Source organism: Passer domesticus, chromosome 8, assembly GCF_036417665.1.
Source record: "Passer domesticus isolate bPasDom1 chromosome 8, bPasDom1.hap1, whole genome shotgun sequence".
Lineage (NCBI taxonomy): Eukaryota > Metazoa > Chordata > Aves > Passeriformes > Passeridae > Passer > Passer domesticus.
Genome location: NC_087481.1, coordinates 42,750,685 through 42,778,672, shown reverse-complemented (window position 1 = coordinate 42,778,672; position 27,988 = coordinate 42,750,685). Strand labels below are relative to the sequence as shown.

The following is a 27,988-nucleotide window of genomic DNA, read 5'->3' as shown; positions in this document are numbered from 1 at the left end:
ATGGGTGAGGTAAATAAAGATGCCGTTGAAAAATACTTGGAGAACAATCCCCAGTTTGCCAAGGAGTATTTCGACCGAAAAATGAGACCTGAAGTGGTGGGAAGTATCTTTAACGTGAACCCTGGAGATGTGAAGGAAGGAGTCAGCTTCAAAGACATGTCCCGTCTGGAGGAATGTAACATAATTTTTGAGTTGATAACAGAAATTCAGGATGAGGCATGTGTTATGGAAAAGATAGTGCACAAGGCCCTGCAGAGGCTGGCACAGCTGCTGGCAGCTGATCGGTGTAGTCTGTTCATGTGTCGTTCCCGAAATGGTACTCCAGAGGTAGCCTCCAGGATTCTTGATATCACTCCAACTTCCAAATATGAGGAGAATTTGGTGAAACCAGAAAATGAGACTGTTTTTCCTCTGGACATTGGGATAGTGGGATGGGTTGCTCATACCAAGAAGTTTTTTAATATACCTGATGTGACAAAGGTAAGTGACTTTTCTTGGGGAATGGGGTTTTGTGCATTTGTTTACGCAGATTCCTGCCCAGGGCTTGAGGTAAAAAGTTGTTCTTTAGAAAAATCTCAGAGACAGAAATCCAGACCAAAACCATGAGAAAAGCATCAGCAGAGATGGCTTAAAATCCAATAGAATAAGGTAGCCTAGTTCGGTGTTTTCAGTGTCCTTGTAGTAGTTGTAATGTCAGTGACTACAATAGTGGAGGAGAATATTAGATTAATAGAGACCATTAAATACCTGAGTTTCTGCTGAACAAGGCAGGCTTGTATTCTGTTTTCAAATATGGGCTTGCAAGTGTTCTCTGATATCATTTCATGCTGCCATGCATGCATCTCTGAATCATTCAATTTGCAGCTTTTGTAATGAAGATGTGTCCTTATTAGTAAGTGAATGAGGACAGAGGAAGATGATGTCAACATATCTGCTCTGCTTTATGTCAGTGTTTGATTTAAAATAGGTTTGATTTTGAGTATGTCTGTATCCAGGGCTTTTGTTCAAAACCATCTATAGAAGAAAGTTATTGAGTCAGAGCTGTTCTGACATTTTTGAAGTTCCTGTTGAATCTGTGCTGAATCACCTTCTTTCTTTAAGGTGCTGATAAGAGTTTATTTATTACCTTATTTATTCATTTAATTTAAATCTTTATTATAATTATTTATTACAAACATTAACTAAAATTGTGAGTAACCTAACAAAAGTGAAACACACATATGTCTGCTTTAGCAACTGCTCTGAAATACCCGGGGACATGCATTTCAAACATGCTTTGAATTTTAAAATTTCCTTAAAAATAACTAACCTTGCATCATCAAAATGCTGGCATCTTCATTTCTCTTTAGTCCTATGTTGAAAATCATATAATCAAATGATACTAAGATAATTATCAAGATGGCAGTCTGGATTGTCAATATTTCCTATACAGTCAACTTAAAATTCCAGAATATTTCAGAGATAGAAACCACTACAGTGTCCTAAGCTCCATGTAAATAATCAAAGTATGTATACACTGCAATTAACTGTGTTTTGCAGGAGGTAAACAAAAATTAATACATTTTATCATGCTAAAAGTTTTAAAGGACTACTTTTAAAGCTCAGAAACATATTAATATTTATATATAGGAAAATATTCCAATATACAGTAAACTGCCTCAGATGTAAGTAGGAATCACAGGGGCTAACAGAAGACTGACTGATTTGAGAAAACCCTCAGTTCATTTTCAACAGACCACTAATATCCTTTCTTCAATGGCTGCTGTTCTGACAAGAAGTGTCTGATTTATTGCCTCTTACCACCACGTGGGGAGATTGGAGGATGATCCGTCCAAGTTCATAAGACTGATTACATGAGAAAAGATCAGGAGGATCAGGGAAGATGTGCCTCCTATCAGACACTGCACTGCTTCTTAATATCATTATGTCAGAGGTGCCCAGAGCAGGGCTAAACAAATATTTCTGTGTTTGCAATAGGATTTGTTCAAAATTTTGTGACAAGTGTTATTTATACACGCTTAAGTAAGAGAACTTTTCTGTCCATCCAATCCTGCTAGGTGTTTTGTGCTCAGAAATTGATTTATGTCAGCTGAGTATCTGTTATTATTCAATCATTCTAAGGTAGTCTTTACTTAGACACCCATTTACTCTCTTAGGATTACTGAGGTCTATGCCATTAGGCACATATTTAAAAATGCAATTCAACTATGGTGCCATTCATCTAAATTTGGTAACTACATATCATCAGAATATTGACAGTTTATTACATAATTGCAAAACTCCCAGAGACTTCCTTGGAACCAAGGTTTGATATTTAAAAACAACCCTAAAGATCTCAAAAATGTCAGGATTTTCATTCTTTGTGTACAAAAAGTCAATGTCCAAGTTCATACTCCTCACACAAGCAGAGATCCCAATTATGTCACCAGAATCTTTATCTCCATAGCAAACCCAGAACTGCAGCTTGAGTCACTAATGTTTAAAGCATATAATTAGTCCATAGCAGCAGAAATATGCAGCCACTGAAGTCTTTATCACATTTTAGAAAGGGTAATTATTCTTCAGTTCTACATATACGCTTCAGTCAAACAAGATTGTCTGCTACCCAAATTATGAACAAAAAGTGACAGGAAGAATTAAGCCAGAGAAGAATTTTTCCCCTAGTTCCTTGTCAGAATACAAAATGCACAATGATTATTTCTAGTTGGCTATAGAACTCTAAAAATGTTATTTCTATCCACTTTTTACTGTTGACACAGTCCATATCCAAACAGCATAATGTTTTTTAAGTCTTAAGTACATGACAACATTGGCAAACGCATGATGTGACATTTTCATGCTTCAAGCATTACCCCTTTATAACAAAAGTAAATGCAATAAAAGATCACAACAGCAATAAATCATTGCAAAATAAATGACTCCACTTTTAGTGCCTGGTAACCAATTCTTTAGGGGATTATCTCCTTCTAACTGGAAAGGTACCAATAAACGTGAGGAAGCTCCTCATCCTGACTAATGCTCCAGAAAAGAAAAGCGGAGGAAAAGATACAGACCTTCGATAATTAACTTAGTAGTCAGTCTCCTCCCCACAAGATTATGGACCTGTTGACTGTAAGAGATAATAGTGTTTAATCCAGGATTTAATAGTTGTGAGAAACAGGAGGCCAGGCAGGACCATTATCCTAATAATTTGTCTCACATTATTCACAGTGTATAGCAGATTATGTGCCTCAAATATTACAAAGTAAAATAATAGGCTACAAAAATTGGGTATGTCCATTAATATTCTTTCAACAGTAACTGATAACACAGACAACCTTAGAAAGGAGAGTACAATTACCATACATTTTTCTCCAAGTCATTATTTCCAAATAAAACTAAGAACTAAAAAATACTTCTACAAGGAGTATGTCTTCTTTGGGGAATCAAAATCTCACATTCTCAGCTTGTAGGAACCCATAATAAAGTCTTTATATATTTGGTCTAATCCATATCCTATTTAAATTATTGCACTATTCCTTTCAATTCAAAGGTATTTGAAAACAAGGATTTAATTAAGGACTGGAAACTCAAGAAATAATGTTATTTATTTCAGCTGAGTACAAAATTATAAAAATGGTGCGAAAATGCTTCAAAAGAAGTGAAGGCTTTTGGATTAGATCCATAAAGGGGCTGAAATATTTTGATGCTGAAATAACTAGCCCTCATTTTTAGTGGTCTTGCACTGGAATTCACAACCCCTAGTGAAGTGAAGAAACAAGAGACCATGGGAGATTCCAACTCAAATTAGGCAGCCAGAGGAGTGATTGTTGTGGCACCCAATTTAACCACTGGCAGCCTATGGTACAGATCAACTTAAACACGTCTTCAAATTGCAAGCACTGGTATCATCCCTTTGTAAGCTGATCCAGCTTCAGAACAGCAGCTCTACACTTTAACCCAGGAGTGGGAGAGACTTTAATTCCAGGCCTGTCTGAACTGACAGGAGTTTCAGATTAATGTGGATGTTCTGGTCCCCAGAGTCCAGGCTGTCTGAGGTAGCTTTTTGCATGGCAAGAATATGCACTGTAAATGTCTGCTCCTCCATTTAATCTTATCTTGAAAATCAACATCAGATTATTAGAAACTCATACTCAACAAATATTAACTGGAAAAATGGAAACATATTCCAATCTACTATAATGTAGATTTAGTCAATTTATCAGAAAATATTTCAATACAGGAATGAATTCCTATTCATTGTTTCTTCCAGAAGAAAACCCCAACCAATTCTTTCCTTTATTTATTATTCTAACAGGAAAGTTTCCAAAACTGAAGAAAAAAAGTACATTAAAAATTAAAAGCTCCCTTTTATGTAATTTTCTTGTTTCATGTGAAAAAGCACTTAATATAATACAAATCAAATTTCAAGAAGTTGCAAAATAGCCACTATATATGGCAAATAACAAGCAGGCATTTCAGTGACATAACTCCAGTCATGTTGACAATAACAAAGTCAATTTGTTGTGTAATGCTAGTAAGTTACATCTTAAAATGAAATTTACATTCCTGACAATACATAATTTTTGGAATGTGGCCTAAGAAAGGGCCAAGTAGATGGTAGTATGGGCTTTTTATTTTCTATTCATAGTTATATCATTATGAAAAAAAACATATGTGAGTTGAAATTAGGCTAAGTAGGAGATGAAGCATTATAGTACATTAATACCACCTATCAAGTGGTTAAAGTTTTGAGAAATTTGAACCTATGCAAGACCATCAGTGGAAGAACAAAAGATCAGGAAGAGAAGAAAATACTGTAGAATTGCCAGAAAGAAAACCAGAAACGTGGAGATGATGCAAAAAAATATGTGCAGACTGAGCTCATCTGTCCAACATAATGATCCAATAGGAGCAAAATAGTTGTAACTGCAAGGGGTCACAGTAACCCTTTCTTCCTCTGTGCTTTACAAGGGGAAAGAGGTGGAGGAAAACAGGGATATACTGTCTTGGCCCTATCTGCTCACCTGCAGGATTAAGTCTTATCCCTTGTGTGTGGGCTCACTTCAGCTGCAGGCAGCAACGCAGGGAGGAGTGGCTGGAAAGGTGCCTGCTGGAAAAGGACCTGGGGGTGCTGAGCAGCAGCAGCTGAACACCAGGCAGCAGTGCCCAGGTGGGCAAGAAGGCCAAGGGCTTCCTGGCTTGGATCAGAAACTGTGTGGCCAGCAGGACTGGGGCAGAGATTGCTGCCCTGTACCAAGCACTGGTGAGGCTACACGTTGAATCCTGTGTCCAGTTGTGGGCACCTCACTACAAGAGACATATTGAGGTGCTGGAGCATCTCCAGAGTAAGGTGACAAAGCTGACAGAGGATCTGGAATGCAGGTCCTGTGAGGAGTGGCTGAAATAGCTGGGGGTGTTGAGCCTGGAGAAAAGCAGGCTTAGAGGGGCCTTATCAATGTCTACAAATCCCTGAAAGGTGGGGGTCAGCCTCTTCTCCCAACTAACAAATAATAGGATAACAGGAAGTGGCCTCAAGTTGTGCCAGGAGATGTTCAGACTGGGTATTAGGAAACATTCCTCCACCAAAAGGGCTGTGATAGCTGGTCGTGCTAGCTAGGCTCTGGTGCTGCCTTCCTGCAAATCCAGGATATGTTGCATTTCTGAGGACCTATTTAAAGAATTGATCATTGTAGAGTAAATGGCTTGGAATCTCAAGATTAAATGGAGCTAGTAGGAAATGCCTGCAAATGTACTACAGTTAGGGAATTAGCAGCAGATTTTCTTTCCAAGATTTCTCTTTTAAAGCCTGTTTTGTAATTTAATTGAGAGCTGAATGTTCAACACAGTGCTCTAAAAGATAGTTTTATTCATAAGATCAGGCTCAAGTAGACTAAGTGTCCAAATTCATGTAGTCATGGAAGCACCAAGATGTTCTTCTGGCTCTGGTACTGCAGACCACATTTCTTGCTTATCCGTCTATGAACATGATTTCTTAGATATTGTGAAGAGTGGTTTTCTTTGGAAAAAAGAAAGCGCTTATGCTCCCAAGAGAAAATATTTTTACTCTCTTGGAAATAAAGGCTTCAAAACTCCTAGAAAGGCTCCAAAACTCCTATATAAAATATCCAGCAGTGAAAAGCCTAAATCTAAGCACAATGTTTTGCTCGAATATACAAATCATGGGAGACAGGAGACTTTGTATGTGCTGTGGGAATGCTGCCAATTCATTAGAAGGTATTTTTATCTTTCTGCTTCACACTATCTAGGCACAGGATGGCTTGTGGTTACTAAACTTTCTGTTTATTAACGGAGACTTGTATTAAAATGTTTCTATCCTTTGCAAAAATTGCATGACCAAAATGCTTCTTCTGAACACTTCTGATTACCACTGCTTGTACCTTCATTCTGGCGTTATTAAAGATAGTAAGACACAGCAGCTGAATCCTGCTGATTTAGCTAATTTAGTGTCTACAGATCCCTTTGAAATGTCCAGAAATCCAGGAACATCTGAAATGTTTATTTATTCCTTCACAGCAGAATACATTACCCTAAACCCAGGAACCTGGGCCTCACCAGGAATGCTGGATGCTCTTAGTGACACAGAGGGACTTCAAAACAGGGTCAAGTTACCTGTCTAATTCACTGGGATTTCAATGGCTAAAACAAGCAGAAGTGGAAAACCCAAAGCTCAATACCACACCCAAGTCCAGAACGGTTGTGTTGGTAGATAATACATCCCACAGAAACAGAATATTTCCATGTAATAATATGGTTGTTTAGCAGGCTACAGAAGAGTATTTGATTCTCACACAGAAGAAACAGATTGTCTGGCATTTTCTCTGGATGTCTGTTACAGGAGATGCTCCTTTCTCTGAGAAAAAGAGAAAATAACAACTCAGGGAGTTTGTTGGACACAGAGAAAGCGTCTCATTTTCACATGGACAATATATTCAAAAGTGGCTACACATTCCAGAGACCTAAATAGAGCCTGATACATTGAATGAGGTTTATGGGGAGGACACAGACTGTCCTTAAGGGAATAAATTCTCTGTAAGAAAGCCCAGGGCATAAGTACAATATTCAAGAGTTACTTCCAGACATTTAATTTTTTCACTGAAATGCAGCCCTAGAAGGAAATATAAAATGCAAACATAAAAGATGGACTGCCTAAAGACTATGAAAAACAAGGAAAAAGCCCAAACCCTAATATTTTGATGACATAATAAAATTCTGTCTTTCTTCTTAGAGTTGTATATGCTATAAACTCAACTCATACTAGAAACAATTTCTAGAGGGAAGAAGGGCAAAAGGAAATTAAGAAGAAAAATCGAAAAAATAATACAAACATTTTTAGTACTGCCAATTCCAAGCATTGTCATGCTTGATTTTATAACCTAGAAAATGCTTATTTGTTTGGGGTTTTCTTTAAACAGCTTTATGTATAATCTATGAAAGCTGAAGTTCCATTATATGGCACCCTGCAACATTCTCCAGCCTATCAGCAAGGAAGACCCCTTGGGATGCACCACGCAGAGGCCAGCTGCCTAAGCTGAGGCAGTAATGGATAGCAGCAGTGTCTGCCAGCTCTGAGCATTGACATGCACTATGAGTCTGTTGAGTGCTCATCTCTGAGGAAGTTTGAGTACTGACATGTTAGCAGTGAAATGTGAGGGGATGGAAAAGGCTCTGTGAAGACAGAGTCTGGCTATTTTAGCTGCTTAGTAGAACCATGGCATTTCAATATGCATATATCAACAGATTTCAAACCTCCAACTCATAACTCACCTCATTCAGATGTATTTTCTTAATAACATAACAAAACGTAAAAACCCTTGACAAACAGATTTCCCTGAAAATGTTTAAATCCCTTTTTAATTAAATTAAAGAGAACACTAAGGCCTTTGACAAAAACACCAAGAATTTTTGGATATGAGGAAATAAAACAGTTATCCATGAAGCATAAACTAGCTTCTCAATATTTTTACATTAAAAAAATTAAAATAATTGCTTTAGCTAAACTCTCCTCAGCATTTTGTTTTGAGGATGAAAATGTACAAATAGAGTCATTAGACACATAGCCTTATTCCCACTAGATCACACACTCAACAAAAGCAGCTCTAGTTCTATATCCTATACCTACACCCTCTCCTTTCACCCAGAGAGCCTGGAGCAACAGGGATGGGAGTGTGTCCGACAGGAAGGAATAAGAAACAGGTTATCTAGGTGAATACTACTGGGGATGCTTCTCTGCCATAAGTATTTTATATAGGACAGGAGGTACTTTTAAATATTGTATGAGGGAAATGCAAAATGAATTTTATTTACTGAAATAATTAAATAAAAATAAATATTAACATAGTTATGAAGTAATTCTCTAAAATGCAAGCCATATATATTAGATTCCCAGGTAGTCACAAGATCATATATTTCTCATATTTTTAATTCCTCAGCATTATAATAAAGACCTGCACAAAACTTGGTTCCAGAAGCTGTCTTCATAACCAATGCCTTGGTAAAGCTTGTACCTATAACTCTGCAAGATCAAGTTAAGTAATGATAGTGGGTTTTTTCAAGTATAAACCTACTGTACTGTGAAACAGTGCTCACAGCATTGCAAACATCAGTTACCAAATAAAATGATCATTTGCTCTTGGCATGGTAATTGTTGTGGATTTAACTCGTGATTTTTCTCCCTTCTCTTTCAGAACAACCATTTTTCTGACTTCATGGACAAAAAAACTGGTTATAAAACAGTCAATATGCTGGCAACTGCAATTACACAGGGTAAAGAGGTGCTTGCTGTTGTGATGGCACTCAACAAAATAAATGCCCCTGAGTTCTCAAAAGAGGATGAAGAGGTAAAATGTCACACAATAATACAGCTTTTAGTTCAACAAGTAGTTTGAGTGATTGTATATCTTGATTTAATACATTTGTTTTATTTTTGATCTTTGTCATTTTTAGGTATTTAAAAAATACCTCAACTTTATATCTTTGATGATAAGAAATAATCATACGTCATATCTCCACAATATCGAATCACGAAAAAGCCAGGTATAGAAGCATTTTTTAATAAAATACTTCATTTTTCTCTGAAACAATGATCATTCCCACGATTTTATATTCTTGCAATCTTATTGAAGTAAGGATACGATCTATTTATTCTTTTTTAAATTTGTTAACAGTGATATACCCTATAATTTCATTCTCGAATGCCTAGGATTCATATGTTTATGTTTTCTTACTGTTCTGAAGATTATCTTCTTTCCCTTTTGTGGTAAATAGGTGCTTTTGTGGTCTGCCAACAAAGTATTTGAAGAGCTAACAGATATAGAACGACAGTTTCATAAAGCACTCTATACTATTCGAATGTACTTGAATTGTGAAAGATACTCTGTTGGTCTGCTGGACATGACTAAAGAGAAGGTAAGGACTATTTTTCCTACTTGCTAGAAACTCCTAATGGGAAGTCTCCAAGACACAAACTTCCCATGCTTTCTAACTCCTTGGGATAATTTATTTAAAATCTAACAATGTTACAAAGATTACATGCAAAATATAAATATGGCAAAGGATACAACCAAAAAAAACATAAAGGCCAATTCTGAAATAATTTTTCATATTCATAATTCCATGCAAGAAAGGGTAGATGTGCAGGTCTGATTATTGCTTTAGAAATATCTGCTAAAAAGACAATTAAGCTGTACAACTATTTAGGGATAAGATTAGCCTGCAATTTGCTGGCAAACATTTTTTGTCTGGAATATAATTACCAATGTTTTCTAAATACTATCTGAAATATGACCATAGAAAACGAAGCAGAAATAAAAATCAAACTGTAATTCACAGATGTGATGTTACCTTTGAACACAGAACTGACTTGTTTTTTCCTTTTTCCCTGTGTATCATTTTCTCAGGAGTTCTATGACGAGTGGCCAATCCGGCTGGGGGAGGCAGAGCCTTACAAAGGCCCCAAGACACCGGATGGACGAGTGAGAATATTAATTTTTCTTTTTATGAATCTTAAGTTTGATATTGAAGTTCTACAAGTCACCTAGATGTTTTTGTATTTTTATTTAGGAAGTCAACTTTTATAAGATTATTGACTATCTGTTACATGGACAAGAAGAAATCAAAGTCATTCCGTGAGTATTCACTGGCAGATGGTGAATGTGTGGTAGTTAGACATTGCTGGGATAGAAGAGCATGCCTACATTGTAGAAATAAATTAATTTCATTGTCTCTCAAAAGGTCACCTCCAGCAGATCACTGGTGTCTTGTCAGTGGATTGCCAACATATGTGGCTGAAAATGGTCTTGTAAGTTCATAACAAAACTAAAAACTAGCATTTTAAATCATGCAGTTGTTCTGATTGAACAAAAAAACCCCAAACCTCCCCATGACCAAAATTCTCTACAAAAATACCATGATGCTTCCAGTGCCTCTGGTTACCAGTGAAATCATTTGCATCAGTATTTTGGGTGGAGGCAAGGCCTCAGCACAAATGGTGAAAACAGCAGGATAATTTCCCTCAGATTGTGGTGACATCAGAGGAATAACATGTATGTCTGATGTCACTTTCCAGGTGTGCTAAATGTCACAAAAAATGTCAAAGTAAGAAAATCATCACATGCAAGGTTTTACAATTTTCTTAATTTCCTATATCTTCTTGCATAGTTGTACGTAATTCAAAGCAGGATGTATAACACCTATGAGTAATCCTGTAGCATTTTTAATAGAGCCCTTAGTACTCAAACACTTCTTTCTGGAAACCCCCATGCCATTTTGAACTGGAAGTTATTTTCTTAAGCATTATGCTTTTGCACTGTGAGACACTGAGGGACTTTGCTACAAACATTCCAAAATTATGTCTGTTAGAATAACCACATCTTATTTAAGAGAAACAGTTTTAGTTTCTGTAGCTAGCTAGGATGCTCACTATCATTAGCTTAGAAAAAAAATATTCCTTTAAAAAATATTAGACCAAGTTTTGATGCACATTATATTCCATTTCACCAATGTGTCACTTTCTTTATGCTGCAGATTTGTAACATGATGAATGCACCAGCAGATGAATACTTCACATTTCAGGTAAATTCAGTAATGTTAATAATTATAAATTTTGTAGAAAAATATTCTAGTGCTTGCCACTAATTGGTTATACATTGATTGTACAAAGAATTTCTCATTTGATTGTGATGCACAAAAAAGAAAATTTTGTTACATTGCTTTTGTCCATAGTTATATTATTACTTTCAAAGAAATACACATTTCCTGGTTTTTGGTTTTCCTACAGAAAGGACCAGTGGATGAATCAGGATGGGTTATCAAAAACGTTTTGTCATTGCCTATTGTCAACAAAAAAGAAGAAATTGTGGGAGTTGCAACATTTTACAACAGGAAAGATGGAAAACCTTTTGACGAGTATGATGAACAGATCACTGAAGTAAGCTTAATAGGATTAGAGGATTTGAGAAGCTATGTGATGTTTAAAAAAATATTGCAGTAAAAATTAATTTTTATATGTAAAAAATTTTTCAAATAGGCCATAGTAGCATCTAGCCAAGTGTCTATCTTCTTCAAATGCAGTTTCTTAAGAATCTCAGATTTTACCTCCCTTTATAAAACTGAAAATTTTTGAGTGATCATTTACATTCCAGCAATAAACAAAAGTTGCTTATAATTTTGCTTTTAATCCTTTCACTTTCTAATGATGGCCAGCATCTCCTAAGTAGCAGTGGGTAAGCAGGTATGGTGTGCTGCTTGCCAATGGCTGCCAAGCCTGTGACCATGGGAGTTCACAGAGCATTCATAATCACATGCACTCAGGCAAGATAAGATGCTACACAGTGTAGCCAAGTCCACCCACTTGACTTAAGCTTCATAAGCCTCAAAGTCCTGCATATAAAATGGGAATATTAATTACTTAATGTGCCAGATGTCATTAGACGCTGTGAGTGCTAACAGAACTGGCTGAAGGAAGATAAAGGCCTATAACAAGTAGAGTGGCACCTTGCTTTTCAAAGGACACTAACAGAAATGGGACTTTAAGGGAACTAAGTTCAAAATTTCAGCTTCATTCTGTTGTCATGGCATCATCTCTGCTTTACTTGGCTTTGTTGCAGACTCTCACACAGTTCCTGGGGTGGTCTGTTTTAAATACAGACACTTACGACAAAATGAACAAACTTGAAAACAGGAAAGACATTGCTCAGGAAATGCTTATGTACCAGACAAAGGCCACCCCTGCTGAAGTTGAATCTATCCTGGTAAGTTTCTTTCCACAGCTACAAAATTAAAATAGGAAACTTACTACACAAAACCTGTATTTTCTTACTCTTTTTCATTTTTAGAAATACAAGGAGAAATTGAATGCAAAAAGTTTAGAAGAATGTGACCAAAAGGATCTCATCAGGATTTTGGTAAGTCATTAAACTGAAAATTCAGGTGGTGTATTTATATCAGAGAGTAATGTGTCCTCATCATAGAAAAGGTTGTGTATGCTGAAATCCTGATTAATACAATCAATGTTAGCTATGAGTTCCTCAGGCTAGATGGATTTGATTTAGTAACACATCCTCAACCCCTTCTCTCTTTTGTGCAGCCTCCACTGCTACCCACGGGGAAGCATTCTGTCCCAAATGTACATCAAGACACTTGGACAGTCACAGTTACATAGACATTTTTATATTAATTCACATTTAAAGTGTTAAATTTCTTAAAGTATTCATAGGGAAAATGCTGGATCTATAAATGCATTTAATTTATTTAATTCTGAAAATAAAAGAAAGGGATACTGCCACTTTCATTGTAGGCAAGAGAACATAGGAATGTCCAGTGGAACAAACTTACTTTCAGATTATTTTTTCCTGGCAGAGAAGTCTAAAGACAGTGACCTGTGACTCCACAGTGACAAAACATATTTGACCTAATGAGTGCTCTGCTCTACTACTCTGCTACTACTAAAACAAAAATGAGTTTGTAGTAAGCAGTCCTCTGGCTGCCTTAGTATCTCAATCTAAAAGGCATTGTCTTTGGAAGAAAGCTCCTATTTTTGTCCATTTAGTGCACTTCAACAGTCCTGGAACATATGAATTGGCCTACTTTATCTGAAAAAAACTCAAATTCACAGCAAAGACGTGCTCTGAATGAAAACACTGAATGAATGTCCACTGTTAATGGATCAAAACAGAGCTAGGTTGAAGAAAAAAGATCAGAATACACACAAATTTGGTACTGTTGTTGTCTGGTACTTCCAGTACCAACTACTTCACATATTTCTTCCTACTATACCACATTTGCTAATGTACACATAGCCACAGGGAAAAGATCTCATTAAACTCTTTTTAGTTATGTCTATGTGCATGCTGGAATGCATTTTTGTTAATGTTTTACTTGCTTCTACACAACAGATGCTCACACAGCTTGCAAGTGATGAAATAAAAAAACACCAACAGACAGTGTGTATCTTCACATGCCTTTTAAAGGAAATTTAATTTAGCAGCATGAAGATCTTAAAAAATAATAGACGTTATAAAATTTCTCCATGGGTAGAGCAAAATCTGATTATTATGATACAGGCTCTAAATTTAAAAGCATAATAATACTGGTATAAATTTTTAAATCTACAAAAACCATTTTGTTCTTTCAACATTGTGGAGTCACAAATTCAAAGGTCTAATATCTTCTGCACTGCCGAGGCTACATGCAAGTGCTTTATCCTATTATAAGACCTGGAATCCCAGATAACTAATAGGATAAAGCAGGTGTTTCTAGATCTGATGATTCACCAAGTAATGGGTCTTAAACAACACCGGTCTGTGTTTTTTTGTCCTTGATCTCAGATCTGCGTAGATATAAGGGAAAAGCCCAGGGAGAAGGAAAGGGATAATCAGCCTTATTTGTTGAAATACATGCATATATTCAGTCGTCTTTTTTCTTTCTCTATAAAGTGAAGATCCTTTATAGACTAATAGAAAGAAAGGGAGAAATTGTGGCAATATAAGCTATTTTTTGTGTTGCATCAGACTCCCTTGAAGAATTCCTGTTTGGATTGGAACACATTCTTTAAAATATGATGCTGCTCTCCCTAGGCTTTGAGAGAGATGAAGAGTGTTAGACAACAGTTCACTAATAGTACTATTACCAGTTAGGCTATTCAGTGTGAATCTGTATCATATATACAAAATAGGCAATTTAATTTGGTTGAGAAAAAGATGAATGTAGCCTTGAGATCAGGCTAAAAGTGGGAGAATCATAGGATTTTATACCAGGGAAGAGAATTTCCAAGGACCAAGATTTCTAAACCAAGGAAGTGTTGAGATGGTTACAATACATTTTGTTGGAATTCAGAGTAGGAATTGCTCAAGGCTTTTATCTATTTATTTTGAGAAGAAAGCCAGCAGTATCATGATTGTATTTAATAATTTAATACACATTGGTTCATACTGACACCTGAGACCTTTGAAGACATAGTAAGCATACTGTCCTTGAACAGTATTTCCACTGAAGTAAATTTAAAAAGTTTTTCCAATTTTGTTCTTGACAGAAAATCTCTTATTTCTGATATTTCCTAACAGAAAGAAGAATTACCTGATCCAAAAGATTTAGAACTGTATGAATTCCGCTTCAGTGACTTCCCTGTTACAGAGCATGGCCTGATAACTTGTGGAATACGACTGTTCTTTGAGATAAATGTTGTTGAAAAATTCAAAGTCCCAGCTGAGGTCTGGTTTATTTTTCTTGTTTATATTTATTTTTAAATAGAAGAAAAACAGATGGTTTTTCATGCTTTAATCTAGAAGTAGGCAATACTAAAATATTAATGGTATGATTAACAATCTTCCATTTTCAATGCAACATTTACATATTTGTCAGAAAAACATCACATTAATCCTGAACTGTGTAAGATAGGTAAAGAATTAAATCCACATGCATCAATGTAAGAAAAATTTGCTGTTTCCCTGTTTAATTCAATGAAAAACATTTGTTTTCAAAGAACTTGCAAAATTAAGTAATTTCATAGTATATTCTAGTTATTTAATGGGAATTCCTTTGTTCTGTTTCAGTTAACAGCTGTCTGTTCCCTTTTGCTCCCAACAGGTCCTTACAAGATGGATGTACACAGTCAGGAAAGGTTATCGGGATATCACTTACCATAACTGGAGACACGGATTCAATGTGGGACAAACAATGTTTACTCTGCTGATGGTAATGTTGCTAATATTATCCCTAAATTCATTAACTGGTATTCTTTCAACTCCAAATGGAAAATTCAGGAAGACACATGCTCAGAGTTATCTGTTTTCTTCTACAGACAGGAAAAATAAAGAAGTACTATACTGATTTAGAAGCCTTTGCCATGGTTGCTGCTGCTTTCTGCCATGACATTGATCACAGAGGGACCAATAACCTGTATCAAATGAAGTAAGTATAAGTGATCAAATACATGGATATGCACTCCCTTTAGTGGAAAACAAATTTTAAAATGTCAAAACTTGCAAAAACATAAGGTATCTATTCCATACTCATCTGGCATGAATAAATAATTATGCTATAGAAGACTTCTGCACCAGAGCACTTCAGGCAGCTGAAACACCAAGACAAAATGCAAAGGCAAAACCTTAGAAGGACCTCCTGAAGCCACAATCCATTTTTAAGACTCTAGCTTTTTAAAACTCTAGCAATGCTTGGATTGCAGCAGACAGAGCCTCATGTGCATGAGGACACAAATAAATTAGTAAAGTAAATTAAAATTCATAATTGGATTACTTTTTCAAGACAGGGCACAAGCACTTTTCTGGAAAGTGATCCAAGATCTGATATAGACAAGGGACAGTTTAGAGTGAGACAGAACTTTTTGCTCTGTTTTCCACTCTCTGATTTAACTAGTTTAGTTGTTCTTCCCCACACTCAGTTTCTTGATATAGGTCCTTTCCTGAGGTGTAATCTCCTATGTTATACAAAAGTCTGAGTCAACAAGCTTGAGTTCTACTGCTGGGTCCACAGGCCCAGAAGTTACACATCATAAGATTCAAGCTTTGCAATTCATGCTGTAATATGTTCTGAGAAAATAGTCTAAAGGATTTATTTGAGATTTTCACCTTGTTTGTTGTGGAAAAAATATTAATTCTTTTAAATTTTCCCTTGTATTAAAACATTCTGTATCATGGTGAGAGCCACTCTTCTCCTGAGGAGTAAACATCCTACCATTTTGTATTTTATGTCATCTGTGTGGGTTGGTATCCATGTGCTAGCCAGAGAACACATTTCTCAGAATGTTATGTGCATCAGAAGATTACCATTTTCTGGCTGGTTTCCACCAGCTGTATCTCCAGAGTGATTGATCCAACCCCTCTGACCCTGAATCCACTGCTCACATTTCAGCCTTTCAGGCTGTGTGCTGGAGCAGTGACGCAAAGGGATTTTCTGATTATTCCCAGGGATTCTCCAGGTGACGTAGGAAGGAGAACGACAGATGCTGATTCCTATTCAATGGACTGCCTCTCATCCAAACAAGTTTAAGGGGGGTTGTGGCGGGTTGGGTTTAAATCTTTCCACTGTGGTCTTCCCTGGATGAAAGCCCTCTACATGAGGTCATATGCAGTAAAGCTATTTATAGAACCCATCAGGCTTTACCACAACAGCCCTAATCACATCAGAAAATAGGGGTGCCATGTAGCAATCCACCTTGGGTTACCTGGGAAACAGAGCTATAATCCAAGGGAAAAAGGAGCAAAATACACTTCCAAACATGTAGAACTACCTGGAGCCCATGCAAGTAGGATGCTCCTCCCTTTGTCTCACAACCATTATCTGATGCAGAATTTCCTCTTCTTGAAGCTTAGTCCAATGTCAGGGGAACACTTTGAGACCTGAGGTAAAACAAAACAAACCGGAGCTATCAGGACTTTTGCTGTGCATAAAAAGGGAATTCTGGGGGAGTGAAGTACCCAAGAGCATTAGAGGAATTAAACTCCATTATATTGTGTGATGCAAAACCAGCACATTCTGTTACTTCAGAGTTAAGTTACAGTTAACTAGAATCCTAGGGCACACAGCCGGGTCATTACAGATGTACAAGAGTTCAAAAGCCATGCAGCAGAGAATAAACACTAAAAGAGGGATAAAGGCTACTTTTAAGGTATCTAAAAGGAGCATAGATTAAATAAACAGCACAATGAACATGCAGGACAAAATGAAGGCATATTTTAAATACTGAAGTTTTTGAGTTTTGAGGCATCTAACAATGACTTTGACTTTAGTGGGCACTGAACACCCATTGTTCTCCAAGTTCCATCATTACTCAGCCACAAACATAAAGTGAAGCAAGTTAGGCTTTTTTCTCTGCATCATACCAATAGCTAATTTATACAGATTACACTATCATATCAATAATATGAAACCTGAATACAAATTATTGCTTAAAAATTACATATATATAATACTCTAGATAATTGCTTATTTTTCCACAGGTCAGCTGCTCCCCTGGCAAAACTTCACGGCTCTTCCATTTTGGAAAGGCATCACCTAGAGTACAGTAAAACCCTGCTGCAAGATGAGGTATGTCATGGACCTTCTGCTCACACCAATCAACACTGAAGATGCAATTAGGTTACAATGTTCCAAATTTCACTGGGTCTCATGAATTTCTCTAGGTCCACATAAGAAATGCTAAAATTCAGAAGTTTAAGCCAAATTCTTATGCATTTTCCACTTTTAGAGAAACATCAGTGATTCTGTCTGGGACAGATTCACCTCAGATAGAAAAGCTTCTCCTCGGGGCCTCGCTCACACTCTTCAGGTTTTTTCTGTTTGCACAAAACAGCTAATATTGAAACCAAAGCATAAAACGTTATATATATATATATATATATACACACAAAATCTTGTCACGAAGCGGCTGTGCCTGGTTTATGCGGTCTGAATTGAGCTGCAGGCTCTGGCAGCTGAGTAACAAAAGATGTCGGTCCTTGCCCTCAGGCCAGGACCTGCCCCTCAGCCCGGCTGGTTAGCAGGCCGGGAATGGCCGGCCCTGCCGCAGCTCCGTTACCGATGTCCCCGCATGGGGCAGCCGTCCCCAGCTGCCCTTCCCAGCAGCCGGGGTGACGCTCCTGCCGCATGCCCCGGCTCAGCTGCCCCTCAGGCCCTGCTCCTCCGCTGGGCGCCGGCCACCCTGCCCTCAGCGCGTCAGGCTCTGGCCCGGCTGCTGCACAGCACACTATTTATACTCTCTGCCGTGTATTTTGGAGGGTGGCTTAACAGCAGGGCATGCACATTGCACCTCTCCATCCCTTGTTTGCCGCAGAAGGGCAGGCACCCACTTCACCCTCATTATCCACTTCTAATCCCTGTGGTGATGCTGTTGCCTGACTTCATGAGGCCACGGAATAAATCCTTACGCTAAGCAGTAGCACTATATTAATAAAAACCTAGAAGGTTTATGATATGGAAACAAACAAACCTTTCCTTTTATTGATGGCGATGCACTTTGTCAAATGTGAGATGGCAGGGACTGACTCCTGCTCTGGGGCAGAGCAGCTGGCAGGACCTCGGCAGGCTCTCACCAGCAGCATCACTGTGCCCTGGCTCATGCAGGCCTGGTATCTCTGTTAAAGAAGGAAACAAAACCAAGACACTTAGAAAAATGCTGTATGATGGTCTCATTCCCTTTGCCTGAGGAAAAGGACATTGTACCATGGTAGGTCCCACACACTGCTGCAGGCAATTGTGCCAACCCAGTTTAACAGGAAGAAAAGGGGAACTGGAAAGATTTAAAAAGTCAGGAAAATTAGGTTAATGGAATGTGAATTTTTAATTTTATCATTATTTTAATTTAAGGGCTGCAGTTGGCCAATTTTGTTACCCTGTTCTGTGAGACAATCTGTATAGTACAAACCAAAGACAGTGTTATAAAAGGAATTGAAATCCTAAACTTTCCACCTTGCAGAGTTTAAACATCTTCCAGAACCTAAATAAGCGCCAGTATGAAACCGTTCTGCACTTATTTGAAGTTGCAATAATAGCAACTGACTTGGCTTTGTATTTCAAGTAAGTACTAAATTCTGTATAATTTCCTACTGAAAAAAAGTCAGTCCTACTGAATGTATAACTGTAGTTTTTAGTTGTTTATATGCAGCATACAAAGATGTTTATATGCAGACACCAGAGCTCTATTTAACATTGTCGTTGAGTCTAATTCTTGCAAAAACCAAGACATTCTTAGTTTGATTATAAGATTTCAAATTAGAGAAAGCATGAATGCATATAATACTTAGTAGGTTAATACATTTAATAGGTGATTCCAACATACTTTTAGTCACAGCAAGCACTATATTCCAGAAGTGTGGATTCAGTAGCCTAATCGTAAGGTTGTGCGCATGTGTGACATTTAACATACCATACAACAGATACTCAGAGTAAGCAGGAGCATGCTGAAAATGAAAAAAAACCTGTCAGACATCCACTGATCCCAGTGCTAAATATGCCAAAGATTCCAAATTTCAAACAATCAATTCTATTCTTTAGTGAATCAATGTGCTTTAATAATGGGTATATTCTTTAAAGACATGTGGAGACTTTTGTTTTATGACTGGGACAATTTAAAGTCAGAAGACAGGTAAAAATTCAGGAAATTGTTTAATAGCAGTTATTAAGATTTAGAGAAGAGTAGTTACATTATTTCATTAATTCAAAGCACAAAGTAGAAGATTTAGAAGCAATAGCAAGACAGGCTTATGTTTTTGATAGTTCTTTTCAGTCGGGTCTTAGTAACTCTTAGGATTTTTGATGGGAGGGAGTGGCAGAGCATCTATTAGTATTTGCTTCACTTTTCCCAATTCAGTATGTTACAGGAAGTAACAAACATGTAATGCTAAAAAATGAGAATGTCACCCCAAAGAGTTTAATCTGAAGAGGTGGGAAATTGGTTGTTTCTTTGTAAGGAACTCTGACATATTATTTCATATGCCAGTGGTATGTAAGAAAATCGAAGTGTCTAGGTTACCTAAAAAGTTTGCATTCAACAGCAGGGAAGTATTACTTTGATACTACTATGACTAGGATGGTACTTAGGAAAAGCACAAATATCACTAATATGATTTTATATTTTATTTTTAATGCAGGAACTCACATTCAGTAATATATGCTTTATTGGTTTATTTTAACAGGAAAAGAACTATGTTTCAAAAGATTGTGGATGCAATTGAAAAAATGGAAACAGAAGAGCAGGCAATTAAGTATATATCCATTGACCCAACGAAAAAAGAAGTCATCATGTAGGTGGTTAATATTTTACTCCTTATTCAATCAATTATCTAGGACTAGATTTTAAAAGAATTTGAGCTCCCTAAACATGCAAATTTAGACTTACTCTTATTGTCCAGTGATGAGCACAACCATGATTGTAATTTAGAAACTGATGCCTATAATCTTCTTAAAATGTGCAAAATATTAATTAATTTGGCATCTTAAATTCCTTAAAACCTAGCCCTTTTATTTTTTTATAATCATCCTAGCACTGGATAGTTAGGGTTGGTAGGGACCTCTGGAGATCATCCTGTCCAACCCCTCTCCCAAGGCAGGGTGACCTAGAGCAGATTACACAGGAACTGGTCCAGGCAGGTTTTGAATGTCTCCAGACAGACTTCACAACATCCCTGGGCAGCCTGTTCCCATGCTCTTCCACCCTTAATGGACATTTGTTCTTCCTTACATGGAGGTGGAACTTTTTGTGTTTTAGTTTATTGCTATTGCTCCTCACTTTGTTGTTGGGCAGCACTGAAAAGAGTCTAGTACCACCTTTCTGACACCCAAAACTATACTCTTGTTTTGGCTTTTGTTTTCAAAGGGCTATGATGATGACTGGATGTGACCTGTCTGCAATAACCAAGCCCTGGGAAGTGCAGAGTAAGGTAGGTAGTTTTGAAGTAGAAAATACTGCATTTACTCTCTGTTTCATTGTCTATTTGGTGCATGATCAATTAAAAAAAAAACACCAAACTTATTATTACTTGATGCATATTTAAGTACCTGTTGCTTCCAGAAAAGAACCTCTACCTTTCTGTCACTGTGAGAGTAGGTGGTCAATGATGTCTCAATCACTCTACAGCTGTCAACCCTTCTCTACTTGTCCTTCCACTAAAACTGGCTACCCTTAAATATCACTCAATTACTTCTTTGCTAGACAACGTTTGCTACTTTCCAGCTATGTTTTAAGGCACAGATTTAACAACAGTATGGTTTGAATTGTGTCTATTCTGTAGGTCTTGGTGCCATTGCAAAGCAGCTTAAACACTAAAATACTGTAATACAGAGTGGTACATTAAGCACTCCAGTATTTATTGACCATTCTGCTGAAGCTCATCACTTAGCCTTACAGGAATAAGTTTTAACAAAGCATAATCAAAGTAGAACTGCAAATACTTGATCTTCTAAGTTATACATACTACAAGTATTACAAGACTCTTATGTTGCTAATATTGCCTTGTTTCTGTTGTCAATAATCTGTTATTTACTCAGCATACATCAAAATATTGCTAGTGATAATTTTGTGGGAAAAGTCTTAAGTAGACCAGACAGCGTATGTAGGTTTTTTCACATTTTTTGGAAAGCCTTATTTTATTTATTTAAATGTACTTTTTTCTGCTGACAATTCCACTGAACTCTTCAGGTTGCCCTCATGGTCGCAAATGAATTCTGGGAGCAAGGCGACCTGGAACGAACTGTACTACAGCAACAACCTATTGTAAGTACTAAATAATTTCACTGTGTTAAGCAATATTAACTATTAATAAAACATTGACTAAATAATGAACCATCATGCTTATTAGATCACTATACCAAAAAGGTTGATATCTACGTATTCTAAATTACTGCTCTTTTGTTCTAGCCTATGATGGACAGGAACAAAGGAGATGAACTACCTAAGCTCCAAGTTGGTTTCATAGACTTTGTGTGTACATTCGTGTACAAGGTAAGAATAACTGGTTTTGTTTTCCTGTTCCAGCAGCTCTGATGGCACAAAAGGTGATAAGATGTTGCAGTAAAAAATTCTAGACAGCAGCAATACTCTTGGTCACAGGGTGAACCACTATCACAACCACCATAATTTTTCAGTATTTTCTTACATCAGAGAATTGTTCCCATAGAATAAATTCAAGAGATGTGAAGCAAATTTATAAAAGAAGAAGACCCCAATGAAATTTCAGGGTGCTGAGGATTTGTTATTGCCTGGAAAGACTGAGTTACAAAGTCCAGCTTGATTCTTCCTAGTCCCATTTAATATACGCAAGCAACATGGATAGTTGTAGAAAGCAGTTAATAACACAGCAAAGGGAATAGGAATATGCAATATTTGGGGCATGTAGATATGCTGTTTCTTTTATAAGGCACTGAAATGTATACATTCCTAATCGCTGTCTAGTTTTTATATTATCCAAAAATGCCAGTCAAAAATGTGATGTGATTTTTAACACCTTCAGAAATATCCTCATCTGCTTGGAATATATTACAGGATAACAGACTTTTTAATTGTATCCTGATACCGATAATCATATGATAAAATATCATGTATCACCATTGTATTATATGAGTCAGGCTATCATATGTGGGATTAGGGAAGACATTAAAATGTGCAACATATAATTACAATATTTTCCTAACAGACTATGTGCACAAAAGGGCATTATTATCCCAACACAATATTTCCAACAATATGCCTTGGAATTAGATGTAATAGAAAAATTAAATGTTTTCTCAACAGTATTTCCACAATTTCAGACTTAACAATTAATCAGTGCTTATAAATTTCTAATTTACAAATTTCAATTGCTTGTACAGGAATTCTCAAGGTTTCACAAGGAAATTACACCTATGTTTGATGGTCTTCAAAACAACAGGGTTGAATGGAAAACACGAGCTGATGAATATGAAGAGAAGATGAAAGCTATTGAGGAACAAAAGAAAAAGGAAGAAGAAGCAGCTGCCCAAAAAGGTTAAGTAACTTCTTAAGTTTTCATTTACACATATTTTTATGGCAGTCAACATATTCTCTCTTTCTCTCTCTCAAATTCACACAGGCAGTGCAGTTGTGCAATATTAAACTTTATGCTAATGGTATGCAAGTTCTGAATTAGCCAAATTAGGTTTATCTTTACTTGAAAGAGAAGTAACCTTTAAAGACTACACAAATCCAGTACACTGACCTCATTTTCTGAACTGCAGAATTATATAACATGACCACCACAAAAGTGAAGGGAATGTAACATTTCTTCTACCTAAAGACTTAAAATTGAATGTAATTAAACACTTGCTTGTCTGAAATACAAGACACGTATCAAAATTCTGAATGGCATCAATCAGCCCCAAATGTATTCAGGTGCTTTGTTTTCAGTTGAAAATGAAAAACGTAAGGGAACAGAGTATGCATTTGGAACATCAAAAAAAAAAACAGTGACAATCCCCACTTCTCTTCCAAGTTTAAGATAAAGCTTTTGGCTCTAGTTCCCTGCCACCAGTTTCTTGGCTGAAATACACTCTCTTGTATAACAATTTCTACATTAATCCTCCAAAGACAGACCAAATCCTAAAACTGGAAGCATGGTTCTGCATAGCATAACCTAGAAGAGAATCTGATTTTACAGGAACTTGAAACCGGTCATCAAGTGTAAGAGTGAAATGAGTCAGTTACTTTTATTCTTTGTATTGCATGTGGAGCAGCAGGTCTACAGCTCTGCCAATCGACTGAGATGACTGAAAAGGTTCAAAGATGAAAAAAAAAGTGTGATTAAAACAGTGATATATGGTCAGCTAGTTTGAAGAAGAAAAGTTAGTTTACTGTGTTTCACACATTTTTAAACATAAAACAGTATTGAATAATTTATTTGTTAATCAGTATCTGTGGGAAATAGGTGAGTATTCTTCACATTTCACACAAAAGAAGCTATTCAAGGCCACCCATCAAGTTACTGTCAGTGTGTGAAATAGTTATAGGCTCCTACAAAATTGATACTAGGTTGCAATAAAAGTAAATGTAAAAAAAAAATCAAAAATTTGTTGCAAAGTGTTTTTAGAATTACTGCAAGTTAGATGATTTAATCAAAGCAGATTTTTTAAAGAGTTTAATAGAATGAGTCAAATATTTTGGTCAGCTCACACTGTGATATTACTTACACACATTTTCACAGAAATTCCACCCTCCTACTTGCTCCCAAATTTATTTTCAATTCCACTTTCATTTTTTTGAAAACATATAATTTTATTTAAGATTCATTTATTGCTGAGAACTAGCTGGTTGTCAGTATGAAAAAAGTACTTTTTCCTTACACTGGAACACAACCATCTGTAATCTGATCGTTACAGAAATACCAGCAAAACAAAACCTGGGACCTCCTTACACAATTTGAAATCTCCTTATACATTTGCTTTCTCAGCAAAGAATACCACCAAAAAATGTTACCCAAGTCAGATCCAATGCTCCTAAGTATAAGCTTCTTAAATAGAAATTAAATAATCAATTTAGGAAGAGTCAGTTATTTCTAGTCTCACTTGGAAGTTGGAACCATCATACATGACTGGTATTTCGAATCACTTAAGTCGTTGAATTAAGAAATGTTTTCCTTAAAGGAAAATAGGAAACCTTACACAGGCAAGTGTGGACAGACTGATTTGCAGAACCTATGGATCTGGTCTTTGCATATAACTGGCGACAGAAAAGGGAATTATTCTGCATTCTTTAAAAACATGCACTGGAATGAGGCCATGGGCATTTGTGAAGAACAGATCTGACCCTGTCAAATGAAGGCCATGTAAATATGTGGATTTGTTAAGTCAGTTCATACAAACAAAGATTTGATACATGCTGAACCATGGTGGTTTCTCTAGAACACACTGACCTGGCTATTCTTAGCCATTCAGTAGACACAAAATAAACATGTTTGCTGAACCACTACAGTGGAAAGTTCAGAACTGAAGAAAAATACAGTATTAAACTGAGAAAATCAAATACATAGTTAGTAACATAGTGTTGATTATATCCACAAATTACAGAGGGTAGGACACTGATCATGTGACATGTTTCAATGCAGGTGGAAAGGGTCGAAAATGACCTAAGTACATGGTGATCCACAGCTTTCAAATGTAAGTTTTAATTCTAATATTGGTATCTTACCTTAAGTGAATCTGGAAATGCAGTTTATTACATTGAAAGAATCTTAACTATGACCAATGAACATCTGTGGAATCATTTGAGAGAGAGTAACAGAATCAGTAGCTGTAAATAAAAACATAAGAAGGCTCTCTCTCTCTTAATTAGTATTTACAAAGGGATTCATGCAGGGTTGGAAAAGGTTTATGCAGTTAGGTCAAATTAAAAGTTTTTGTATAATCTGCTTCAAAAATAGATTCACAGTTATATTGATTCAAGAGTTTCTTTCTTTTGCATGGCTTGCATACCTTAGTTTTGTATGTGTGGGACAGTCATATATTTTAAATACTGAAACTTTCCAGTAAGAGTGGTTCAGTGTGTGTTTGGTCCCTTGACAAGTGTTGCTATCAACTCCTACACTATATCCACATATGTATATATAACGTGTCATTGTTTCTTATTCCAATATCCCAGACAAGCAGTGAAATTTCAGACAGCCAAACATACAAAATATGCATAAAATAAAAGCAGCACTCCATAATAAGGAATTAGAGCGGCTAAAATTAACAGAAAATACTCATTTTACTTCCCTTCCTTGTTTCTTAACAGAAAGTGCTGCTGCAGCTGGTGGAGGTGGTGGTGAAGAAGCAAAATCCAAAACATGTGTAGTTTTGTAATGATTTGTCTCTGACACTGTTCCTGCTACAAGAAAAGACATCTAGAAAGAACTTCAATGACCCCCAGTGGATTTCTGCTTTGCATAGAATAGTATAGATCAATCTCCTAATTCTCTTAAACACTTGCCATTTGTTGGAAATAATTTTTAATGGATTAAAAAATGGTTACAATTAAAAACTGGAAAAAATAATGGTGCAAAATGAGTTACCTGTGTGCTCCAGGTATTTTTTCATGTCACAATTTATATACAGAACTTTTATTAAAATATGTAATTTCTACACAGTCCAGAAAAAATATAGTTTTGACAGATGCTATATGAAATTACTGAATGAAATCTACGATGTAAAATTCAAACCAAAAATTGCAATATTTGTAACTTGTATATTTAGATTTTTATATTATGTGTATTTCCTTAATCTGTAATTCTGTCATTTTCCTTTATTCTCAATACTATATAAATCCTAGAGTAAAACATTTCTTTCACTTTAGGAATGCACAACACAATTCCCTTACTCTTATCTATAGAAAGCAGGCCCATGGTACACTGTATTTTTTCCGAAATTACCAATGATAAATCTGTAAATTATAGCCATTGTAGCCTTCTGATCATATGCAAATGGCTCCCCCACAGTTCCTAAACTGACCAGCTTTTATTGTAAAATTCTAAAATAGCAAACCACAAACATCATACTTTACACACAAGCAGAAGTTTACTAAGATACACCAGCATATCCACAGCAGCATCTGCCTTCAAGGGCATTTTAAAAGGCGCACATGCTCCCAGTGCATCTCTTTCAAAATGCACTAAATTAAAGCATTTGAAAACAAATTAATTGGCATCAATTTAATCTTCTGAGGGAGAGCAAAGTAGAAGTAAAGCACATCAAAATTCCTATTACCTGTGCTTCTACAACCAAGTAGACAGACTGCACACAAATGAGCTCTTCATGAACACTGATCTTCCCCCCCAGTCTTTGGAACAAGTCCACTCCATTCCTTCCACTTGGGAAGCCAGCTCCTCCTGTGGATGGAGGAAGGCAAATGGCCACTGTGTTAGACACAGACCTGAGTATTCACTGGAACCAGTTTCAAATCTAAGGAGATGGATGTCAAATGCAACTCCTGCAATAGAGAAATTCAGGTCAGACTCAATCCTGCCACATTTCCTGCTCCTTTGAGCAAAGCAGATCCATGGTTTTTTTCCCTCTGAAGGACCTTCCATATCCATATGGAAGGAAGAATGAGTGATTTGGTCATTCAGGCTTTATAAACCTTTCTAAGAATGTCTTTGAACAGAGATACTGTGTACATTTATCACTTGAAATTAAAGGAATCCAGAAAAAAACTCCAAACACTTACAACATTCTGACTTGTAAATGAACCAAATATTTAATGCAAACAGTTATGACATAAAACTGGGTATAACCTTCGTTTCTGTATTAAATGCCGCTGCTAAAGAAAACCATTTCAAGGTTGTCTGATAATGTAATTTTATTTAAACTGTATTAAATTATGTATTTAATGTGTATAGTGTAACTTTTTATAACTGTATGTTAATGACCCAAAGAGAAGCTAGTTATTCAGAATATATACTTAATATACAATACTTGAAGCAACAAATATAGCAACGCAGTTGACAAAAGCCCCTTTGGGCAAGTTGCACACATTTAAGCAGATTGCTGCAGATTGGATTTGACTCTCAGCCAAGCTTGCAAGATGACAGAGAATTAACCTTTAAATCCCCCTTCTTACCTAAAGAAGCCTTCATGCAAGGATACATTTATTTCTTACTCAAGGACGCCCTAAATATGTCCTTGAACATCTATTATGTAAGTACAAAATGTTTAAAATGTAATTATGTTAAGTAATACTTGTAAATAGAGTTCTCAACTTATTCATATGAGTGCATGTGAAATGTTCATAAATACACTACAACCACCTCTGCTGTTACGGTGTCCACATCAAATACTTATTAGAAATACTTTCTATACCTACAGTGAGAAGTACTTATCAAAAATTTATTTTATACAACATTAACTTCTTCAGATTAACATGAAAACTTAATTTTAAAAAGTCTGACCCTTGTATCCAAAGTAATTTTCACCAGACAGAAAAAAATATTGGCATGGTACCTTTACATGTCCAGTCTGTTTCTTTGGAAATACAACTGAATGAATGTTTAAA

The 27,988-nt window shown here is 36.4% G+C and overlaps 1 protein-coding gene across 1 annotated transcript; it reads left to right on the top strand.

Moving 5' to 3' along the window:
* Window positions 1–27,953, top strand: PDE6C (phosphodiesterase 6C). The gene is made up of 22 exons (XM_064430876.1): window positions 1–480; window positions 8,688–8,840; window positions 8,947–9,036; window positions 9,268–9,408; window positions 9,900–9,974; window positions 10,063–10,127; window positions 10,234–10,300; window positions 11,026–11,073; window positions 11,279–11,428; window positions 12,108–12,251; window positions 12,336–12,404; window positions 14,562–14,708; window positions 15,085–15,192; window positions 15,299–15,408; window positions 17,457–17,544; window positions 18,932–19,032; window positions 20,151–20,258; window positions 20,831–20,894; window positions 21,653–21,727; window positions 21,872–21,955; window positions 22,822–22,975; window positions 25,736–27,953. The coding sequence occupies exons 1-22, from the start codon at window positions 1–3 to the stop codon at window positions 25,801–25,803; spliced, it is 2,589 nt and encodes an 862-aa protein (XP_064286946.1). The 3' UTR covers window positions 25,804–27,953.
* The last annotated feature ends 35 nt before the right edge of the window (window positions 27,954–27,988 follow it).